Raw genomic sequence first — 14,737 nt, forward strand, 5'->3', positions numbered from 1 at the left:
GAAAGAAAAAACAATTGAACAAAACATGCCATTATTGCATTTGAAGAATCAGGAGTCATTAGTTCTGCAAGGTACTTGTGTTGTCCGAACAAATTATTTAGAGAAAATCAAAGTGAAAACAATAATCAGCATTCTCCATTTTTGCATTGGCAGGCTGTGGATATCTCCTTCAAGAAACACTTCAATTTCTTCTGCATAAAATAAAACAGACTCTAATTATTGGTACTATACGTTTTCTCTCTTCCAAACGTGAATTCTTGGTAATAAGCAATTTTCAAAGAAAAGAGGATCCTAACACAAAAATCAGAATTCCTTGTGCCACTAGCTTTCGTTCTCGACTTTTTCTTCCCCCACTTTTCTTGATTGCGTGATCCTTCAACATCTCTATAATCTTCAGTTGCAATTCCCTCGTACTTCCATCTCCCTTTTCTCCAATTAAATCTTGAAAACAGTAGTTTTATCTTCTGAATAGCCAGTGGCCATCTCCACCTCTGTTCCAAATGCTCCTCATCATGATATATATCTCAACAAGAGAAAGGGGTTTCTAAAATGAAAACTTCTCGAAATTTTGTCCCATTTTACCAAAAATGTAAATCTAATGTTTTAAATAGTGTATCCTAATCTTTGAAAAAAACAATTAGACAAAACTCACAGATATGGAACATATCATCAAATCCACAAAAAAAATCAACAATATGTATGGTTTCCTTTTAAGTTCAGGTTAGCTGCCCATGGATGAGAATGAAGTGGGATGAGGGTTGGAAGGATGCGCAATTTCTGAACATTTACGAGTTTCACTTTCACATTTGGATAGTATCTTGCGGAGAGTGACAGTATCCTCACCCATACATATCCCAGTTACAAGCTCATGTATCATAATTACCTTGTTTTTGGTCTTTACATTTTCTGAGGGCCACTGAATTTGCTGTGCATTGCTACGCCTCAGCTCCCGAGCATAAGCAATGAGCTGTGCCCGACGATCATATCCTCGTTGAGTTCTGAAAATGCGAGTTTTAAAACCAGAAAGCGCGTTTGGATTGAATTTCTTGATGTGATCATGATGATCATTATTTTGTTGGGATCCTAGCTTTGATGATTTCTCCATGTAGACACTGATGATAACATCTCCCTCGTCTGGCATCATGTTTGGTAATAGTTCTCCATTTCAGAGCAAACAGTCGTTTTTTACTTGAACAAGTATTCATGGGGGTGAGTATAGATAGTTGAGATCCTAATAATACTATCCCTTTTGCTGAATATTTGGAAGACAATTTCTTGTAAAGAAAAAATCAACTTTAAAAATAGCATGTCAAGTTAAGTGCGCATGCATACGGCATACAAATCGCTTGCCAAGGACTCATAGTTATGACTATTTTTAACCCCAAAAAAAAAACATTAGTCTGCTCGAATGGTTATTAATTACTACAAAAAAAAATTAAAAGAAACGAAAAATCAGACAAAGCATCATTTTTCTTGTATAGAGATTCTTCATAGTACTAATACGTACATATAAAAAAAAAAGTTGTTCGATGGATACAAATAAATAAACCCATGTTTTCATTCCATCCAAGGGTTTTTCAAGAAAAACCATAAACCCTAGGAAGAAAGAGAAAACACATGCGTCAAACTCTTAAGCCTGATCATGATATCATTATCTAAACCCGAAAAATCTTTGATTACATCAATTATTCATCACTGTTTCTTCCTCAGGAAACCGGGGTGGCATTAAGTTACCAAGAATCACAGGTGGGTGAGGATTTGGATCCGACCCGTTCCTTGGCGGATCCAGTAACACTGGCAGAAACTCCAGTTGGTCACAGGCAAAATTGTAGTTCTGAAACCTCTGTACATATCCCTCCTTGCCCTGAAAAAGAAATAGTCGAATTCAATGGCTATGCATGAAGAGAATCTATGGGAAAACTGTCATTTTCAGTACTCATATCTGGTATTGTATACCTGGATTTTTGCCCATGTAATTTCGCAAATTTTCTTGGAAGTGAAGGATCCCCTTTCGGTTTGAAAGCTTTCCCACTTGAAATTTTTCAGAATCTCCATGAATTTCACGGCAGCAACAGCAGTTGTGAAGTTGACAAAACCATATCCCAAGTTACACCACTTCCTATCATTTCATACATCAACCAAAGAAATATTTCAGAACAAATTATAGAAGATGACTTGTAGTTAAGTTTATTTTTGCCGACATTATCTAATAAAATTACCGGAAATCCATTGGCAGATACAGGAAATCATACTCCAGGGAGAAATTAGAGCAGTAATGATCCAGAAAGTTTAACATATAATCTCTCCTAGAAAAGAACACAGAAGACATGCATTACAAACAGTCACGATCAACAGGGACTCACAAGAATTAAATGAACTTTCACATGCTTGTGTTTCAGGTCATATTTAAATACATCAAATTGTTAGCATCGATGTTTTCCGCAAATAACAGTTGAAGAGGTTAAATGCATGCACAGAATCAGAGGTTAAAATCCATGCATTCCACTATTATTCGATGAAATTAGATCCGAAATTGGATTCGTTGATAGACAACGCATGCGTTATACTTTCAACTTCGAAAAATCCGACGAGCACCCAACACCATAATCTACCAAAAAAACACAAATCGCAACACCAAAAATCGTACCTCAGCTGGTTGGGAATGTTCTTTATCATTACAGTGGTGTTCGGTACTGGTGAATTGCTTCTGGTTATTGGCTCCGATGACGTTAACGACTGAAATTCGACGCTGCGGTCATCGCCGAGTATCTCAGTCTTGAACCTAACCAACTTCCTGGGCCTCCAGTCTAGTTTCGACGGCGATTTCTTATGGAAACAGAATGGCCTTCCATGCCGTCTGAACCGATGGGGGAAATTTGTCCTAGCAGCCTCTTTCATCACATCAACTTCGTCCACCTTCTGCTTCCCATCACTCTCCTTATCACCATTAACAAAGGGTTTCGTCACCCTCTCACAAAATCCATTGTCAAGAGGACCCGAAGGAGGTAGATAATACCATACACGCTGAACAGAGTACGCCGGGTAACAATGAAAATAAGCAGATGAATAGGCTGCCATATCAGCAGGATATGCCACCACCGGCTCTGAGACTGCAGATGACTGCAAATACTGTGTATACATAATGCTACGGAGAATCTGAGAGTGTCGGCCAGTAATATTAGGTCTTCGATCATATTGTAAGATTTTGGTGGGCCTCCATTCTCCGGCCTCAGGGTTCAATGGTTTTGCAAGTTCGAAGCTCATCGTGGAAGGTGAAAGATTGCAGTCAGTGATGAAACACGAAGTTAAACTGGTTTCTTATCAAAAATCGGTTCTTTTGTACTTTGTTGCTGCAAATATGGGACTTAAATCTGGCTATGCAGTGTAGTTTTCATTTAAAGAAGATGACTTAAGCCATCAACGTGCACAGTGTTTCAGATTTCCAATTATGATGATCGAATTTTATTTTATTCAAGTACCGTCAATACAGAAACCGAAATTAATTAAATGAGGAAGACGAGAAGCCAAAGAGGCTCACGCTTCTGAACTGAATGGTATGAAATATGAATGTGCTGTAATTTCTTACATTACTGCCAAAGGATAAAATATGTGAATGTTGATCTTGTATAATTCAAGATAGTAAATATAATATGATCCCTTTTGATTTTTTGAGAGATTTAATTAATTAATCATATTATCATAGCATCATTTAACTCAGTTTTATACCTCTTTTTAGAAATTATTTTACTTATTTAAAAATAACTTTAAATTTTAATTATCAAATAACAAATTAACGAAGACAAAAACTTGAGTGAGACGGTCTCTTGGATCGTATTTGTGAGACGGATATCTTATTTGGATCATCCATGAAAAAATATTACTTTTTATGCTAAGAATATTACTTTTTATTGTGAATATCAGTAGGAATGACCCGTCTCACAGATAAAGATCTGCGAGACCGTTTCACAAAAGACCTATTCATTAATGAAATATATGGATAAAAAAAATGAGTAGGTCTTTTGTGAGACGATCTCACGAATTTTTAAATGTGAGAAGGGTCAACACCTACCAATATTCACAATAAAAATTAATATTTTTTAGCATAAAAATAATTTTTATGGATGATCCAAATAAGAGATCTTTTTCATAAAATACAACCCGTGAGACTTTCTCACACGAATTTTTACCTAAAACAAATTTATAGTAAATTGAAAATTTGTAATATTAAATTTTGAATATTATTAAAAATATATTAAATTATCTCGATGCGTCGGGGATCTAACTACATCATGATGAACAATAAGCGTGTGTAATCTCTTGATTTGACATAAGTTGATATTTTTCAGTATGAATAATATTTTGTTGTTATTATTATTATTAATTAATTATAAAATGTGGGATAATTGAATTTTAAGCAAAAACAACATTAAATAGTAAGTTGTCATGCTTTAATGTGACGCATATCTTTTCGTACAGTGTCTCTACTTTTATTTAGGCTGTAATTATGATTTATGCCATCGCCATATTTGAATTTTTTGTCAATGCCCCTACGTATCTTTGCGATTTATATACCACTGATTCATCAAACAATAATTTATATATATATATATAAAAGTTGTATGGTAAAAATAATAATTATCAGTATTCGTTATTTATCTATCAAATTAAAACCTGATTTAACACTTTTAAAATTCTTATTAAAATTCATATTTTAATCATGTAACTTAGAACATTACATGTATAAGATCTTGACTAGAGCGAGGAAGTCACCAACTGAGTCGACCGACCAGCGTGCTACATATATGTAGGATACCTCTTGATCGCGCATTGATCATCAGTCCATGATTCATACATGTGCGTATAAGTTTGCATACACATACATTACTTACAGGACGAGTATGTCACCCACGTTCTTATTTTTATCTTATACACCTTATTTGTAGATGACATATCTCAAGTTGGAAAGTGTTTAGACGATACAGGTGCGTCCATATGGTAGCTTTTATCTATTGAGTTTAAACCAATGAGATTGGGTCGTACAAATACTCGAACGAAGGCCCAAATATCTGAACTGGGCACTGAACCCTTAACTTCAACTTAATTTCGCCCAACCCAATTCAAAACGACTTACTTGATATCAGGACCAATTCAAAACCCACTGGGCTTTTTTATAGCCCGATGAAATGGCAATTTTACGAACGTTTCATCCCATTTCTTGTGATGAGACCAAAACACAATAATTGCACATTTTTCGACACCTCGTTTGTAAATTTGGATTCGAGTTCAGGTAATAGCGAAATATCTCAATCCCATGTAAAAATAATTCCACACTGAAATTAATAATAATAATAATAATGATATATAATAAAATTAATAGTAATAATAATTAGAAGAGCATAATGAAAGTGATATTATTGCTTAAGAAAATATTAGAAATTTCATTCGCTTTTATTCGAGAGTATACTTGGTTTACTTGACTTAAAATAAAAGTCTACTATCTATCCAAATCAAAAATTTCCATCATCGTTGACAGTATTTTGCCTCAACTTCAAAGACTTACTGCGAGAAGAATTTTGATGCAATTAATTTTTTTTTAAAATTATATATTTCTCCAAAGGACATCGATATCAAAAAAGAAGTCAACATTGAAACAAGAAACAAGTGTGTTTAATTATTATATATAAAATACAAATTATTGTTCGAAAATTACATCTATTCTGACTTCAAATTTCTGATCTATGGATCATAATCCTCTCTTCACATATCCAAACACTATTTTTTGACTTTTGAATGTAATCACATTTCTCTCTTTCCATGTAAGAACCAGAAGTTCTGATGTAGTGGTCGAATTTCTCATATTTAATCAAACAAATTTAAACTTATGGACAAGAATTGGACACATGGAAATGTGACAATGTCTATGTCAAAAATCAAAACCACACCCTCTTTCGAACATCGAAATGTGAGACATTGTACCCCATAAATCTATCTTATTACAAACTTAAATCTCAAGGCAGTTGATTTGGGGTATAAATTATTTAAACCAGCTTAGCTCAATCTTCGACAACCTTAATTCACGAAACCAATTAATATGTAATCGATTGATTAAGAATAATAACGGGGGATTTTATAACCCACAAAGTAGTATTATATGGTGCATAAAGTTGATTCGTACCATGAAAGTTATTTCGTAGGGAAATCGGTGAACAACATAACGAGTGATTTTATTACTGTTTCCAATTTATTGGAAATTGAAATTCGGCTTATTACGAGTACACCAGACAAGCGCCGCACACGATTGTGACAAAAGTTTGTGCGTGAGACTTTCATAGTCCGAAATTATACGTCACATATATATATACCGAATTTGTTACCCTGCACACCACTATCATGAGCACCGCCTACGTGGCGGTGCATAATTGGTCAGCTTTTTTTAAAAAAAAACAAAACAAAAAATTTTGTGTGGTTGTGGGCGTGCCACGTAGGCAGACGCCCACAGGTGTGCAGGAAAAGAGTGTGCAGGGATCATTGCTCTATATATATAATTCCAAAAATAAGACAAGAATTAAATATGAAAAATAATGGCAAAAGCAACATTATTAGGTTCCATGTATGCACTTGCGTTGTTTCGGGGAATTATTACATGATGTAATAATTGAAAAGTTGAGGGCGGCTTTGTCTGCCTGTGGACAAGTCCAATGTTGGGAATTCTTGCGAGTTCAGCCAACATATTGCCGCTCACCATTTACTTATGTAGGCCTACTCACTATACTGAAAAATATGGGTAATTAATATATATATATATATATATATATACACACACACTCGCGTTATCGAAAAAGGGGAAATTAATTAGACATCGTCGTCGGAGGGATATAAGAAGAGACGTGGATGGATTATTTCCCGTATAAAATGAAAGAATACAAATCGTGAGTTTTAATTGCGAGAAAGCGAATGTGTTTTATGACAATGGCTGGATTTGCGTGTACTAAATTAAATGATTCTGGTAGCCCATGCACTGTTGGACCAAACTGAAATTTAATTTTGAGAAAATCTTATCCTATAATGATGATAATTATTCCACGATGATGAGATGATATTAATTATAAGATGGAACACTTATCTATTATTTTTACCATAAAATATAGTTAATAATAACAATATCGGTTATATATTTTAATTGTACGACCCAAAGATCACGTGCAAATAGTTGGCTTTGTGAACAAATGAAAATGAGGAATTAACGTAATTGATAAATATAGTTTCATTTCGGGCAACTAATTTAGTATACACAGATTCAGTAGGTAAGACTGTCTGACTTTATTTAAAAAAAAAAAACAAGAGATAATTTAATTAGGAATTGTTGGAAAAAGTTGTGTTTTCACCTCGGGATGTTTTATTATTTAATTTATTAAGTTGGTTGGTTGCAAATTAATACGACTCAAAATTTTTGAAAAATGAAATAATATTCAATGCAATAATAATGTCAAAGCGTACCGAACAAGATTAAAAGTACAAGAAACAACCCAAATGCCGAAACAACCCAACCCCACATATCTCGAAGGCAAAGTTACAGAACCAATGCTTAATACCAATTAAGTAATATTTCACAATGTAATTAATTTCCCACTTCATTAATAAATTTTTTGCCACATTTATATGTTTATTATTATTATTATTATATTGTAATTGTAATAATACGATATTCACACATATAATAAATAATTTGTCAGCTGACATTGACTGGCTGGTCGCCTGTAAAAATAAATTACACCAAAAAAGTTAAAAAGGTACGTCCCAAATTGGTTCGTTCGATCCTGGGTGTGAGGGCAGTGCCCACACCCCATATGAATGGTTGGGATTCCACTTCATGAGAAAAAATAAATTAAAAAAAAATAAAATTGGGCCAGAAAAAATTCCGGCCCTTGGATTACTGCCTGCAAGGGTAGGATGGAATAATCCTCCCAAATTGGTGTAAAATTAGTGGTCCAATCGCATGCAAAGTATTAATTAGGGATTATATAATATAAGATAAGGGAGACTTTTGCATTTATTGTTAAATCAAATCCAAGATCCTTTGGTAGCTACGTATTCTTGAATTAGGTTTTGTATTCTTTTTATGCAACCCAATATATTTAATAAATAATTAAATATACATGCAATGCCTGTTTTGTAAAACAGCGACCCAATATGGTTCTTTCTTCTTTCGGGAGGGAAACGTTTGAATCCCCTGACTTGTTTTAGTTTACAGTAGCAATCTATATGGTTGCTCCGCTTGTTTTTATTTACGTTTATATCGGATTAAATATTATTTTATATGTTATTCGAATTATTAAAAAAAAAATTATTTTTCTGAAACATTAATAAGAATCTTTCACGAGGCAATGCTAACTTGGTAATCGGGTGATGACAAATCACAATATGTCGGAAACTTGCATTTTTTAAGCTTGAAAGAAGTCAAAAAAAAAAAAAAAAGACCAGGTTTCTCTAGAAAAACAAAAAATTATGATTGGCCAGATACATTATATATTTTATCGAAGAATTCTACGTAGAAATGGGAACATTTTAAAATTAATAATATTTGTATAAAATTATATCAAAGCTGGTCGTTGAGTTTAAACAAGCAAGAAAGTGAGTGGCACGTTATATTAGGATAACATTTAATTTGACCATTAATCATAAATTATTATATTTAGTCATAATAGAATTTGATGATTGACTTTGTCACGTTCACTTTTATTTTATTTAATTTTAAAAGATTATCTTTATAAAGTAGTAAATCATAAATAAGATATGAAAAAAATATTAGTCATATCTTATTTAAATTATTTATTTATTTTTGATGTATTTGTTGCAATTGGATCTATAATCAAATATATCATCTTAATTCTGCGACATTGATGTAAGATTAGTTACAAGTCAACATCTAAATCGTATTCATTCGATAAAACGCTATTTTGAATAAAAAGGAAAAAACCAAACAACATAGCCATACAACTTGGTATCTTCTCAACATTTGATGATATAAACAATATGTGCCAATGTAAATTTAGTTTAATTTAGCTTTCAATTTGGTCCAAGGAAAGGGGCAAGAAAAGGAAAAGTAAAGGGGGATTGCAGAGTGAGACAGACCCATGCTTAGGATATCTCAGCTTATAGACAACAGTGGATTACCCTTTCAAACACAAGTAGGTCAAAAAAGAGCAGACTCTGTGAATGAACAAACTGGGTTCCCCAACAATCTTAATATACTTTGACCCCAACAGTAAAAAAAAAAACAAACCTAATTGCCCCTTGCTCCAAAAATATCTTGAAGTTCTTAATCTGACACGTGGCAGTTGTATCTGAATGATTAAAAAAAGAGAGAGAAGCTCAACCTTATTTTTGGCTCAAGAATTTTGAGTAACTTGAGGGAATCGAATGTAATGTAAGTTAAAAGAAGATGGTTAGTAAAACAACAGCGCATCTTTACCATTTGCCTTTCTCTGCTTTTTATGTGTTTAATTTAATTTTAATAGAATTCTTACTCAGGCTAGCTAACCATACCATATGGCCCGTCCTCTTCCTCTCTTTCTTTCACTCCTAAATTAAAGCAAAGTAAGCTGTACTCTCTCTCCAGAGTATAGAGAAAGAACGAGAGCGACGAGAATATGTACTTAAAATTAAAGAAACATTTGTGGGGTGTGGTGGCTTTCATGTCAACAACTTGGAAAATCTAACCAAAAAATTTTCATAATTTCTTTGCCTTTTTTTTGCCCCCCTTATAAGCTCTATACATTTCGTTATTCAAATCCTCGATCCCATAATCTAAAATTTCTTTTTTTTTCTTGGGCGCCTTCCCATTTGATCATATCTTTCAAAAGAACACAAAAATCCAAGAATTTAGTTGCTTCCACTAATGGCTGATCCCACAAAATTAATCCAGCCAGAGGCGAGGCCAGCTCCCATTGATGGACTCCCAAGATTCAATGGCGAATCTTAGGACTACTCTTTGATTTTATCTAAGGGCGTTGTCACCTTTCCTCGATGAATATTCTTCCAATAAAATCTCGGAATCTTTTGGAATATTGTTTAGGGTCGACCGCCGAAATTGAGGTAGAATCAACCTGAAATGATTTGTACACATGCTCAAGTTTCTTGCTGATATCGTAGTCTTGTAAGATGTCAATTATTCCAAAGTAGAGGACCACTTCGTAGATTTCACCGTTGTGCGAAGGTGTCAAACTGCTAAATCCACCGGGAGAATATTGATCGAAGTCACTCTTACGAGCCACACGCTGTGCTCGTGCTGGCATGTTGGCTCCAAGCCTGATCAATGGTTTCCTGATGAAACAACAAAATGCAATAGCCGTCTCAGAAAGTTGTCATGTTAGTATATCAAATATAGGAAGGACTAACAATTTCGTCTGGACTAGCAATGATTCATGATTCTAAAACCAGACTGGCCAAAGATTGAATACAACATGGCTTGAACAACCTACCTGCCAGCTAAAATCCGATCCATGTCTTGTAGCTCGGCTTCAAGAAACCGACAGCCTCGCATGAACTTTTCATTTCGGAAGGAATCGTTCTTGCCTGAGGAGAAAATAAAATTTATGTCAGTAAAATCTTCGAAAGCCACCAATGAATTTTTCAATCACGCAAGTGTCTGTCGATACATACCGGTGCGCATTAGAAAAGGAGACAACCCCATTTTGTCCCCGGTACTATGGTCCCGAAAATGAAGACCAACTAAGAGGCTATAATCCATGATTCCCTCCGCCTCTAAGAATTGGCAGTCCCGATCAATTTGTCTGCAAATAAGACTATCAAATTTAGGAGAAGTTCAATATAGGGAAAGAGAATAATCAAAGGCAAACAAGGGATGCAAAATATACTAACTTGATTACTTCTTGATACCAATTGGTTTGTAGCCGGAACACAAAGTTGAGGTCAAGGTCTTTGAGAGTTGTGGTCTCATCAATCTCTTCCTGACGCTTATCAGTGGTGCGGCCATGGGATGATCCTTTCAAGTCAAACCTTCTATGAATTCGGTATTCCGAACAGAACAAATTTCCCATCACAATGAACCGAGTCTGGTTCGCCAATAACATGAATTACTTGTTAGGTAAGAATCTCGGAAATAACCAGATATTGATTTGATGAACAAGTACACACCTTGACGCCGCCCACCGGCTTGACACAGTGGACGCCATAAAACTTTGTGACCAACGAATTTTCATAGCGACAGACGTGCTGATAATAACTCGGAAGCATCTTAACAAGAACCTGAAGAAAAAAAAAAACAGAAAACCAAAACCACTGTTAGACTCAACGTTTTTAATCTTTGACAACTCAAGGGATAGGGAAACCAACCTTGACTTCGGATTTTTTCACAGTCTTAATCATAAATCTGTCATCTTGTGTCAGGTAGAAGAAACTTCCACTCTTTCCCGGAGATGAAAGCTCCCTTAGAGCATCATTCCCACAAATGGCTAACATGTAATCCGCAGGATCTAATTGAAATAGCTCCCTTAAATGTCTGATAATAAAAATAGACACTATTTTAGGATGCGAATCCAGCAGGAAGCATAGTTAAATATTGCAAAAGATACTTTAATCGGATAAATTATCATTTCAATCATGTGGAAAATAATAAACATCTATCTCCGTGTATCAAGAATTGCATTCTTGGCAAAAATCCACCCACCAAATAGAAGAAGATCCATTACCTAAACACCACCGGACAATAGTCCTTCCACCGAAACTCCGCAGACTGGTGAGGAGGAGTGATTTTCGATCCTTCGGGAGGAAAACGAATCGTGAAACTTTTCCTTAGGATCAAAATCACTCTGTTTAAGCTTGCGCACGATCTGAGCATGCTTTCCCACAGAATACCTGAAGCAAGCAATTCAACACATATTCTTAAAGAATGCCATAAAGAAACAAATCCCCAACTCATTCCAATATTTGCTATAGCTTTCTGTATACCTTATACCCAACTGGAGATTGAGCATCAGATCGTAATTCTTGTGCCCTTTGGATATAGTCTGCCCTGGCTTCTTCACTTCTCCTCCAAAACAACAGGGATTTCTGCGAAACTGCTTTATTATATCGCGATCCAACGCAAACCCATCTTTATACAACATCGAAGCCTCCATATTATCAATAATATCACATGTTATATCCCCAGCTTCGCCATCGGATTCCCATATGCAGATTCTGGGGAAAACGCGCTCTGCCGTCGCACCAGCATCCACAGAGGACCGCTTCCTCCCAGCACCACCCCCGACAACATTATTCAGATTCTCCTCCCCAACCACTAGCAGCGGCGCCGACAGCTTGTTACATAAATATCCCCTGAAATCTTCGTCGTTCTGCTTATTGGCATTTTGAGCAGGGTAGAAGTTACCGTTCAAAATCTGGGGCTTGTTACTGTTCTTACACGAATCGTCCGACCAGAATCCGATGTAACAACTTCCATCCGGCCAAGTGAAAACCCCATGTCCTTTCGGAATCCCGTTCTCCCAATTCCCATCATACCTATTCCCATTGTTCCATACTAAAACGCCTCTTCCATGGATCATTCCATTCTTCCACTCCCCCACATACGCATTCCCATTTCTCCAAACGTACCTCCCTTGCCCGTCCTGCATATTTTTCTTCCACTGCCCTTCGTAATAATCTCCATTACTATAATGTTTCACCCCGTAGCCATGTTTACGATCTCCGGACCACGAACCTTTGTACATATCTCCATCTGACCCGATAAAAGTTCCAGTACCCTCCATCCGCCCCGACTTGAATTCACCTTCAAACGTCGCGCCCGAAGGCCAGGAGAACTTCCCGTTTCCACTCGCTTTCCCCTTCTTCCACTCTCCTTCATACATACACCCGTCTTTCCACAAGTATTTCCCCGATCCGTGTGGCGTGTTGTTTGAGAACGTTCCTATATACAGATCCCCGTTTGGAAGGTGCTTCTCCAGGATATCAGCTGCTTCGCTGTCGGAAATCGAAGTGGGTGTCACTCTACGGGCGGTGGCTTGAGATTTGCTTCGCGGGATTATGATAACTGATCTCGGTGTATTAGTTGTGGTAGCATTACCAAGTAATCTCTCCTCTCTATTTAAATTTTCCTCATTCAATTTCTTTCTGTCATTTTCTATTGGCTTTAAGCACAAAAGTGGCTCAGGCATTTTGCTAGAAATAAAACGAGAAGTATTGTACGTATATTGGGAATTGAAAAGCCTAAAAATCGTTGGTGTTTTCTCATTTAGCTATGGCCGGAAAATCCAGTTCCGGCAGCATTTCTCCGACGTATTTCCTCCTTCGTCCCACTAATTCGAACAAAAAACGAAGAAAGGAAGAAAAGTGGTTACAGTAAACTTGCGAGGCAAGAATAACCACCAAGAATCCCAGCATACAAGAGGGTCGAAGGAAGGCTTGTCGAGAGGAAAAACAACACGTAGATCAATAATAATAAATAAGAAACCTGAAAAGTCCGAGGAGAGAGCGAGAAATGGAATGTGAAAGAATGAACAGTGCGTGAAATGCGTGAGAGAGAGAGAGAGAGAAGCAGCAGAAGAAAAAAGTGTAGGCGAGTAATGAGCCGGCATTGTCTTTGGACTGTTTGAGCTTTACATGGGAAAACGGAGATGTAATACGTACAACCTATGCATACAGCGTACACGTACATGCGCACACGAAATGACGAATATACCCTACGAATGAGCTGCATACAGTTAGTTATCCAACGGAGAATATATCTTCCTCTGTTTCATTGTGAGGTGACGGTGTCGCCTAGGAAGTGAAAAGGGTAGTATCAGTCAAATGAATGCCACCTGTTTTGTGATTTAATTGCAAAAGTGCCATTCTTGTGGATTTGTCTCTTTTGCATCGTGGTCCCTGTGGAGGTGAACTATCAATGGTCGACGCTTCTTAAATTGCTTTGGTGGAAACGCGCTTTTTTCTTTTAATTTTGGTAGATAAATGCGACGCTAATTAAGGCAGTAGCCTATAATAGTCCTTGCTTTTAATTATAATAAAATAATCATCATTATTTGTAGAATCCAAGTTTGACGAATAAACAAAACTTCTTCATAATTTATGCTTCAAATTAAATAAAATAAGATTATTACAAATCCCTTTTTTATTGTGTAATTAAGATTATTAGATAATTTGCTTTATATTATGTCATTGGTTTTTATTTAATTGTTTTGTTTAGATTTAAAAAAAAATCTTATTTTCTTATCTTTTCATCTTAGATCATTAAAAGAGAATTTATATATTTTAATTGATCGATGGACTTGATGCATCATTGTCCAATCAAGGATTTGAATTGATGATATCAAATTTTGACTTCGGGTCCGATCTAGAAAGCGGCTCTTCAAATCTTCATAACTGGACGGGTCGGGTCGGACTCCGGAAGTCTGCAAAGATGAAAAGAGGGTTAGAGGGAGTCGAAAGATTGTCCGACGTGACCCCTCCGATGCTTAAGTCAGTCTAAGGAGCAAATTTAAATGCGCAATATAATAATGTTAAATGAACTAATGGAGTTTAATCAAACCTTAGGCTAAGGAATGTGAGCTTAGGACTTATGATCCTTTGGTGGGCTAGGAATTGTGAAAAATGGAGTGCCTGACCTTTTAGTGTGCCAAGGATCATTCTGAGATGAGCTCCGATATGTCCATATGTACCAAATGTAAGAGCATCAAATATACTAAATAAAATAAGTTTATTAACGACAAATTAGATAAGT

At 35.8% G+C, this 14,737-nt stretch overlaps 3 protein-coding genes across 3 annotated transcripts; all 3 read right to left on the minus strand.

The window, feature by feature from the left end:
• Positions 1-14: 14 nt before the first annotated feature.
• LOC142545856 (uncharacterized) lies at positions 15-1,296 on the minus strand. Its single transcript, XM_075653268.1, has 3 exons — positions 884-1,296; positions 297-491; positions 15-191 (listed from the first exon to the last, which is right to left on the minus strand). Exons 1-3 carry the CDS (start codon positions 1,142-1,144, stop codon positions 126-128), a joined length of 522 nt encoding a protein of 173 aa, XP_075509383.1. The 5' UTR covers positions 1,145-1,296; the 3' UTR covers positions 15-125.
• Positions 1,297-1,490: 194 nt separating this feature from the next.
• LOC142544643 (uncharacterized) lies at positions 1,491-3,438 on the minus strand. The gene is made up of 4 exons (XM_075651675.1): positions 2,648-3,438; positions 2,220-2,306; positions 1,957-2,119; positions 1,491-1,864 (listed from the first exon to the last, which is right to left on the minus strand). Exons 1-4 carry the CDS (start codon positions 3,262-3,264, stop codon positions 1,682-1,684), a joined length of 1,050 nt encoding a protein of 349 aa, XP_075507790.1. The 5' UTR covers positions 3,265-3,438; the 3' UTR covers positions 1,491-1,681.
• Positions 3,439-9,641: 6,203 nt separating this feature from the next.
• On the minus strand, positions 9,642-13,420 carry LOC142545857 (phosphatidylinositol 4-phosphate 5-kinase 1). Its single transcript, XM_075653269.1, is given in 9 exon segments — positions 9,642-10,323; positions 10,482-10,575; positions 10,663-10,793; positions 10,882-11,075; positions 11,158-11,268; positions 11,356-11,521; positions 11,712-11,806; positions 11,808-11,877; positions 11,971-13,420. Coding segments are annotated over 9 exon segments (2,376 nt in total). The 5' UTR covers positions 13,176-13,420; the 3' UTR covers positions 9,642-10,013.
• Positions 13,421-14,737: the final 1,317 nt, after the last annotated feature.

Source organism: Primulina tabacum, chromosome 5 (genome assembly GCF_025594145.1).
Source record: "Primulina tabacum isolate GXHZ01 chromosome 5, ASM2559414v2, whole genome shotgun sequence".
NCBI lineage: Eukaryota > Viridiplantae > Streptophyta > Magnoliopsida > Lamiales > Gesneriaceae > Primulina > Primulina tabacum.

Bases quoted from the DNA above. Each gene is read 5' to 3' on its own strand.
- LOC142545856 (XM_075653268.1), bottom strand. From the start codon at position 1,144: ATGATGCCAGACGAGGGAGATGTTATCATCAGTGTCTACATGGAGAAA. The intron at 492-883 runs GTAATTATGATA...CATTTGGAACAG, and splicing joins ATGTAAAGACCAAAAACAAG to AGGTGGAGATGGCCACTGGC. The intron at 192-296 runs GTTAGGATCCTC...TATTTTATGCAG, and splicing joins CAAGGAATTCTGATTTTTGT to AAGAAATTGAAGTGTTTCTT.
- LOC142544643 (XM_075651675.1), bottom strand. From the start codon at position 3,264: ATGAGCTTCGAACTTGCAAAACCATTGAACCCTGAGGCCGGAGAATGG. The intron at 2,307-2,647 runs GTACGATTTTTG...GTTCTTTTCTAG, and splicing joins AACATTCCCAACCAGCTGAG to GAGAGATTATATGTTAAACT. The intron at 1,865-1,956 runs GTATACAATACC...TTTCTTTTTCAG, and splicing joins TTACATGGGCAAAAATCCAG to GGCAAGGAGGGATATGTACA.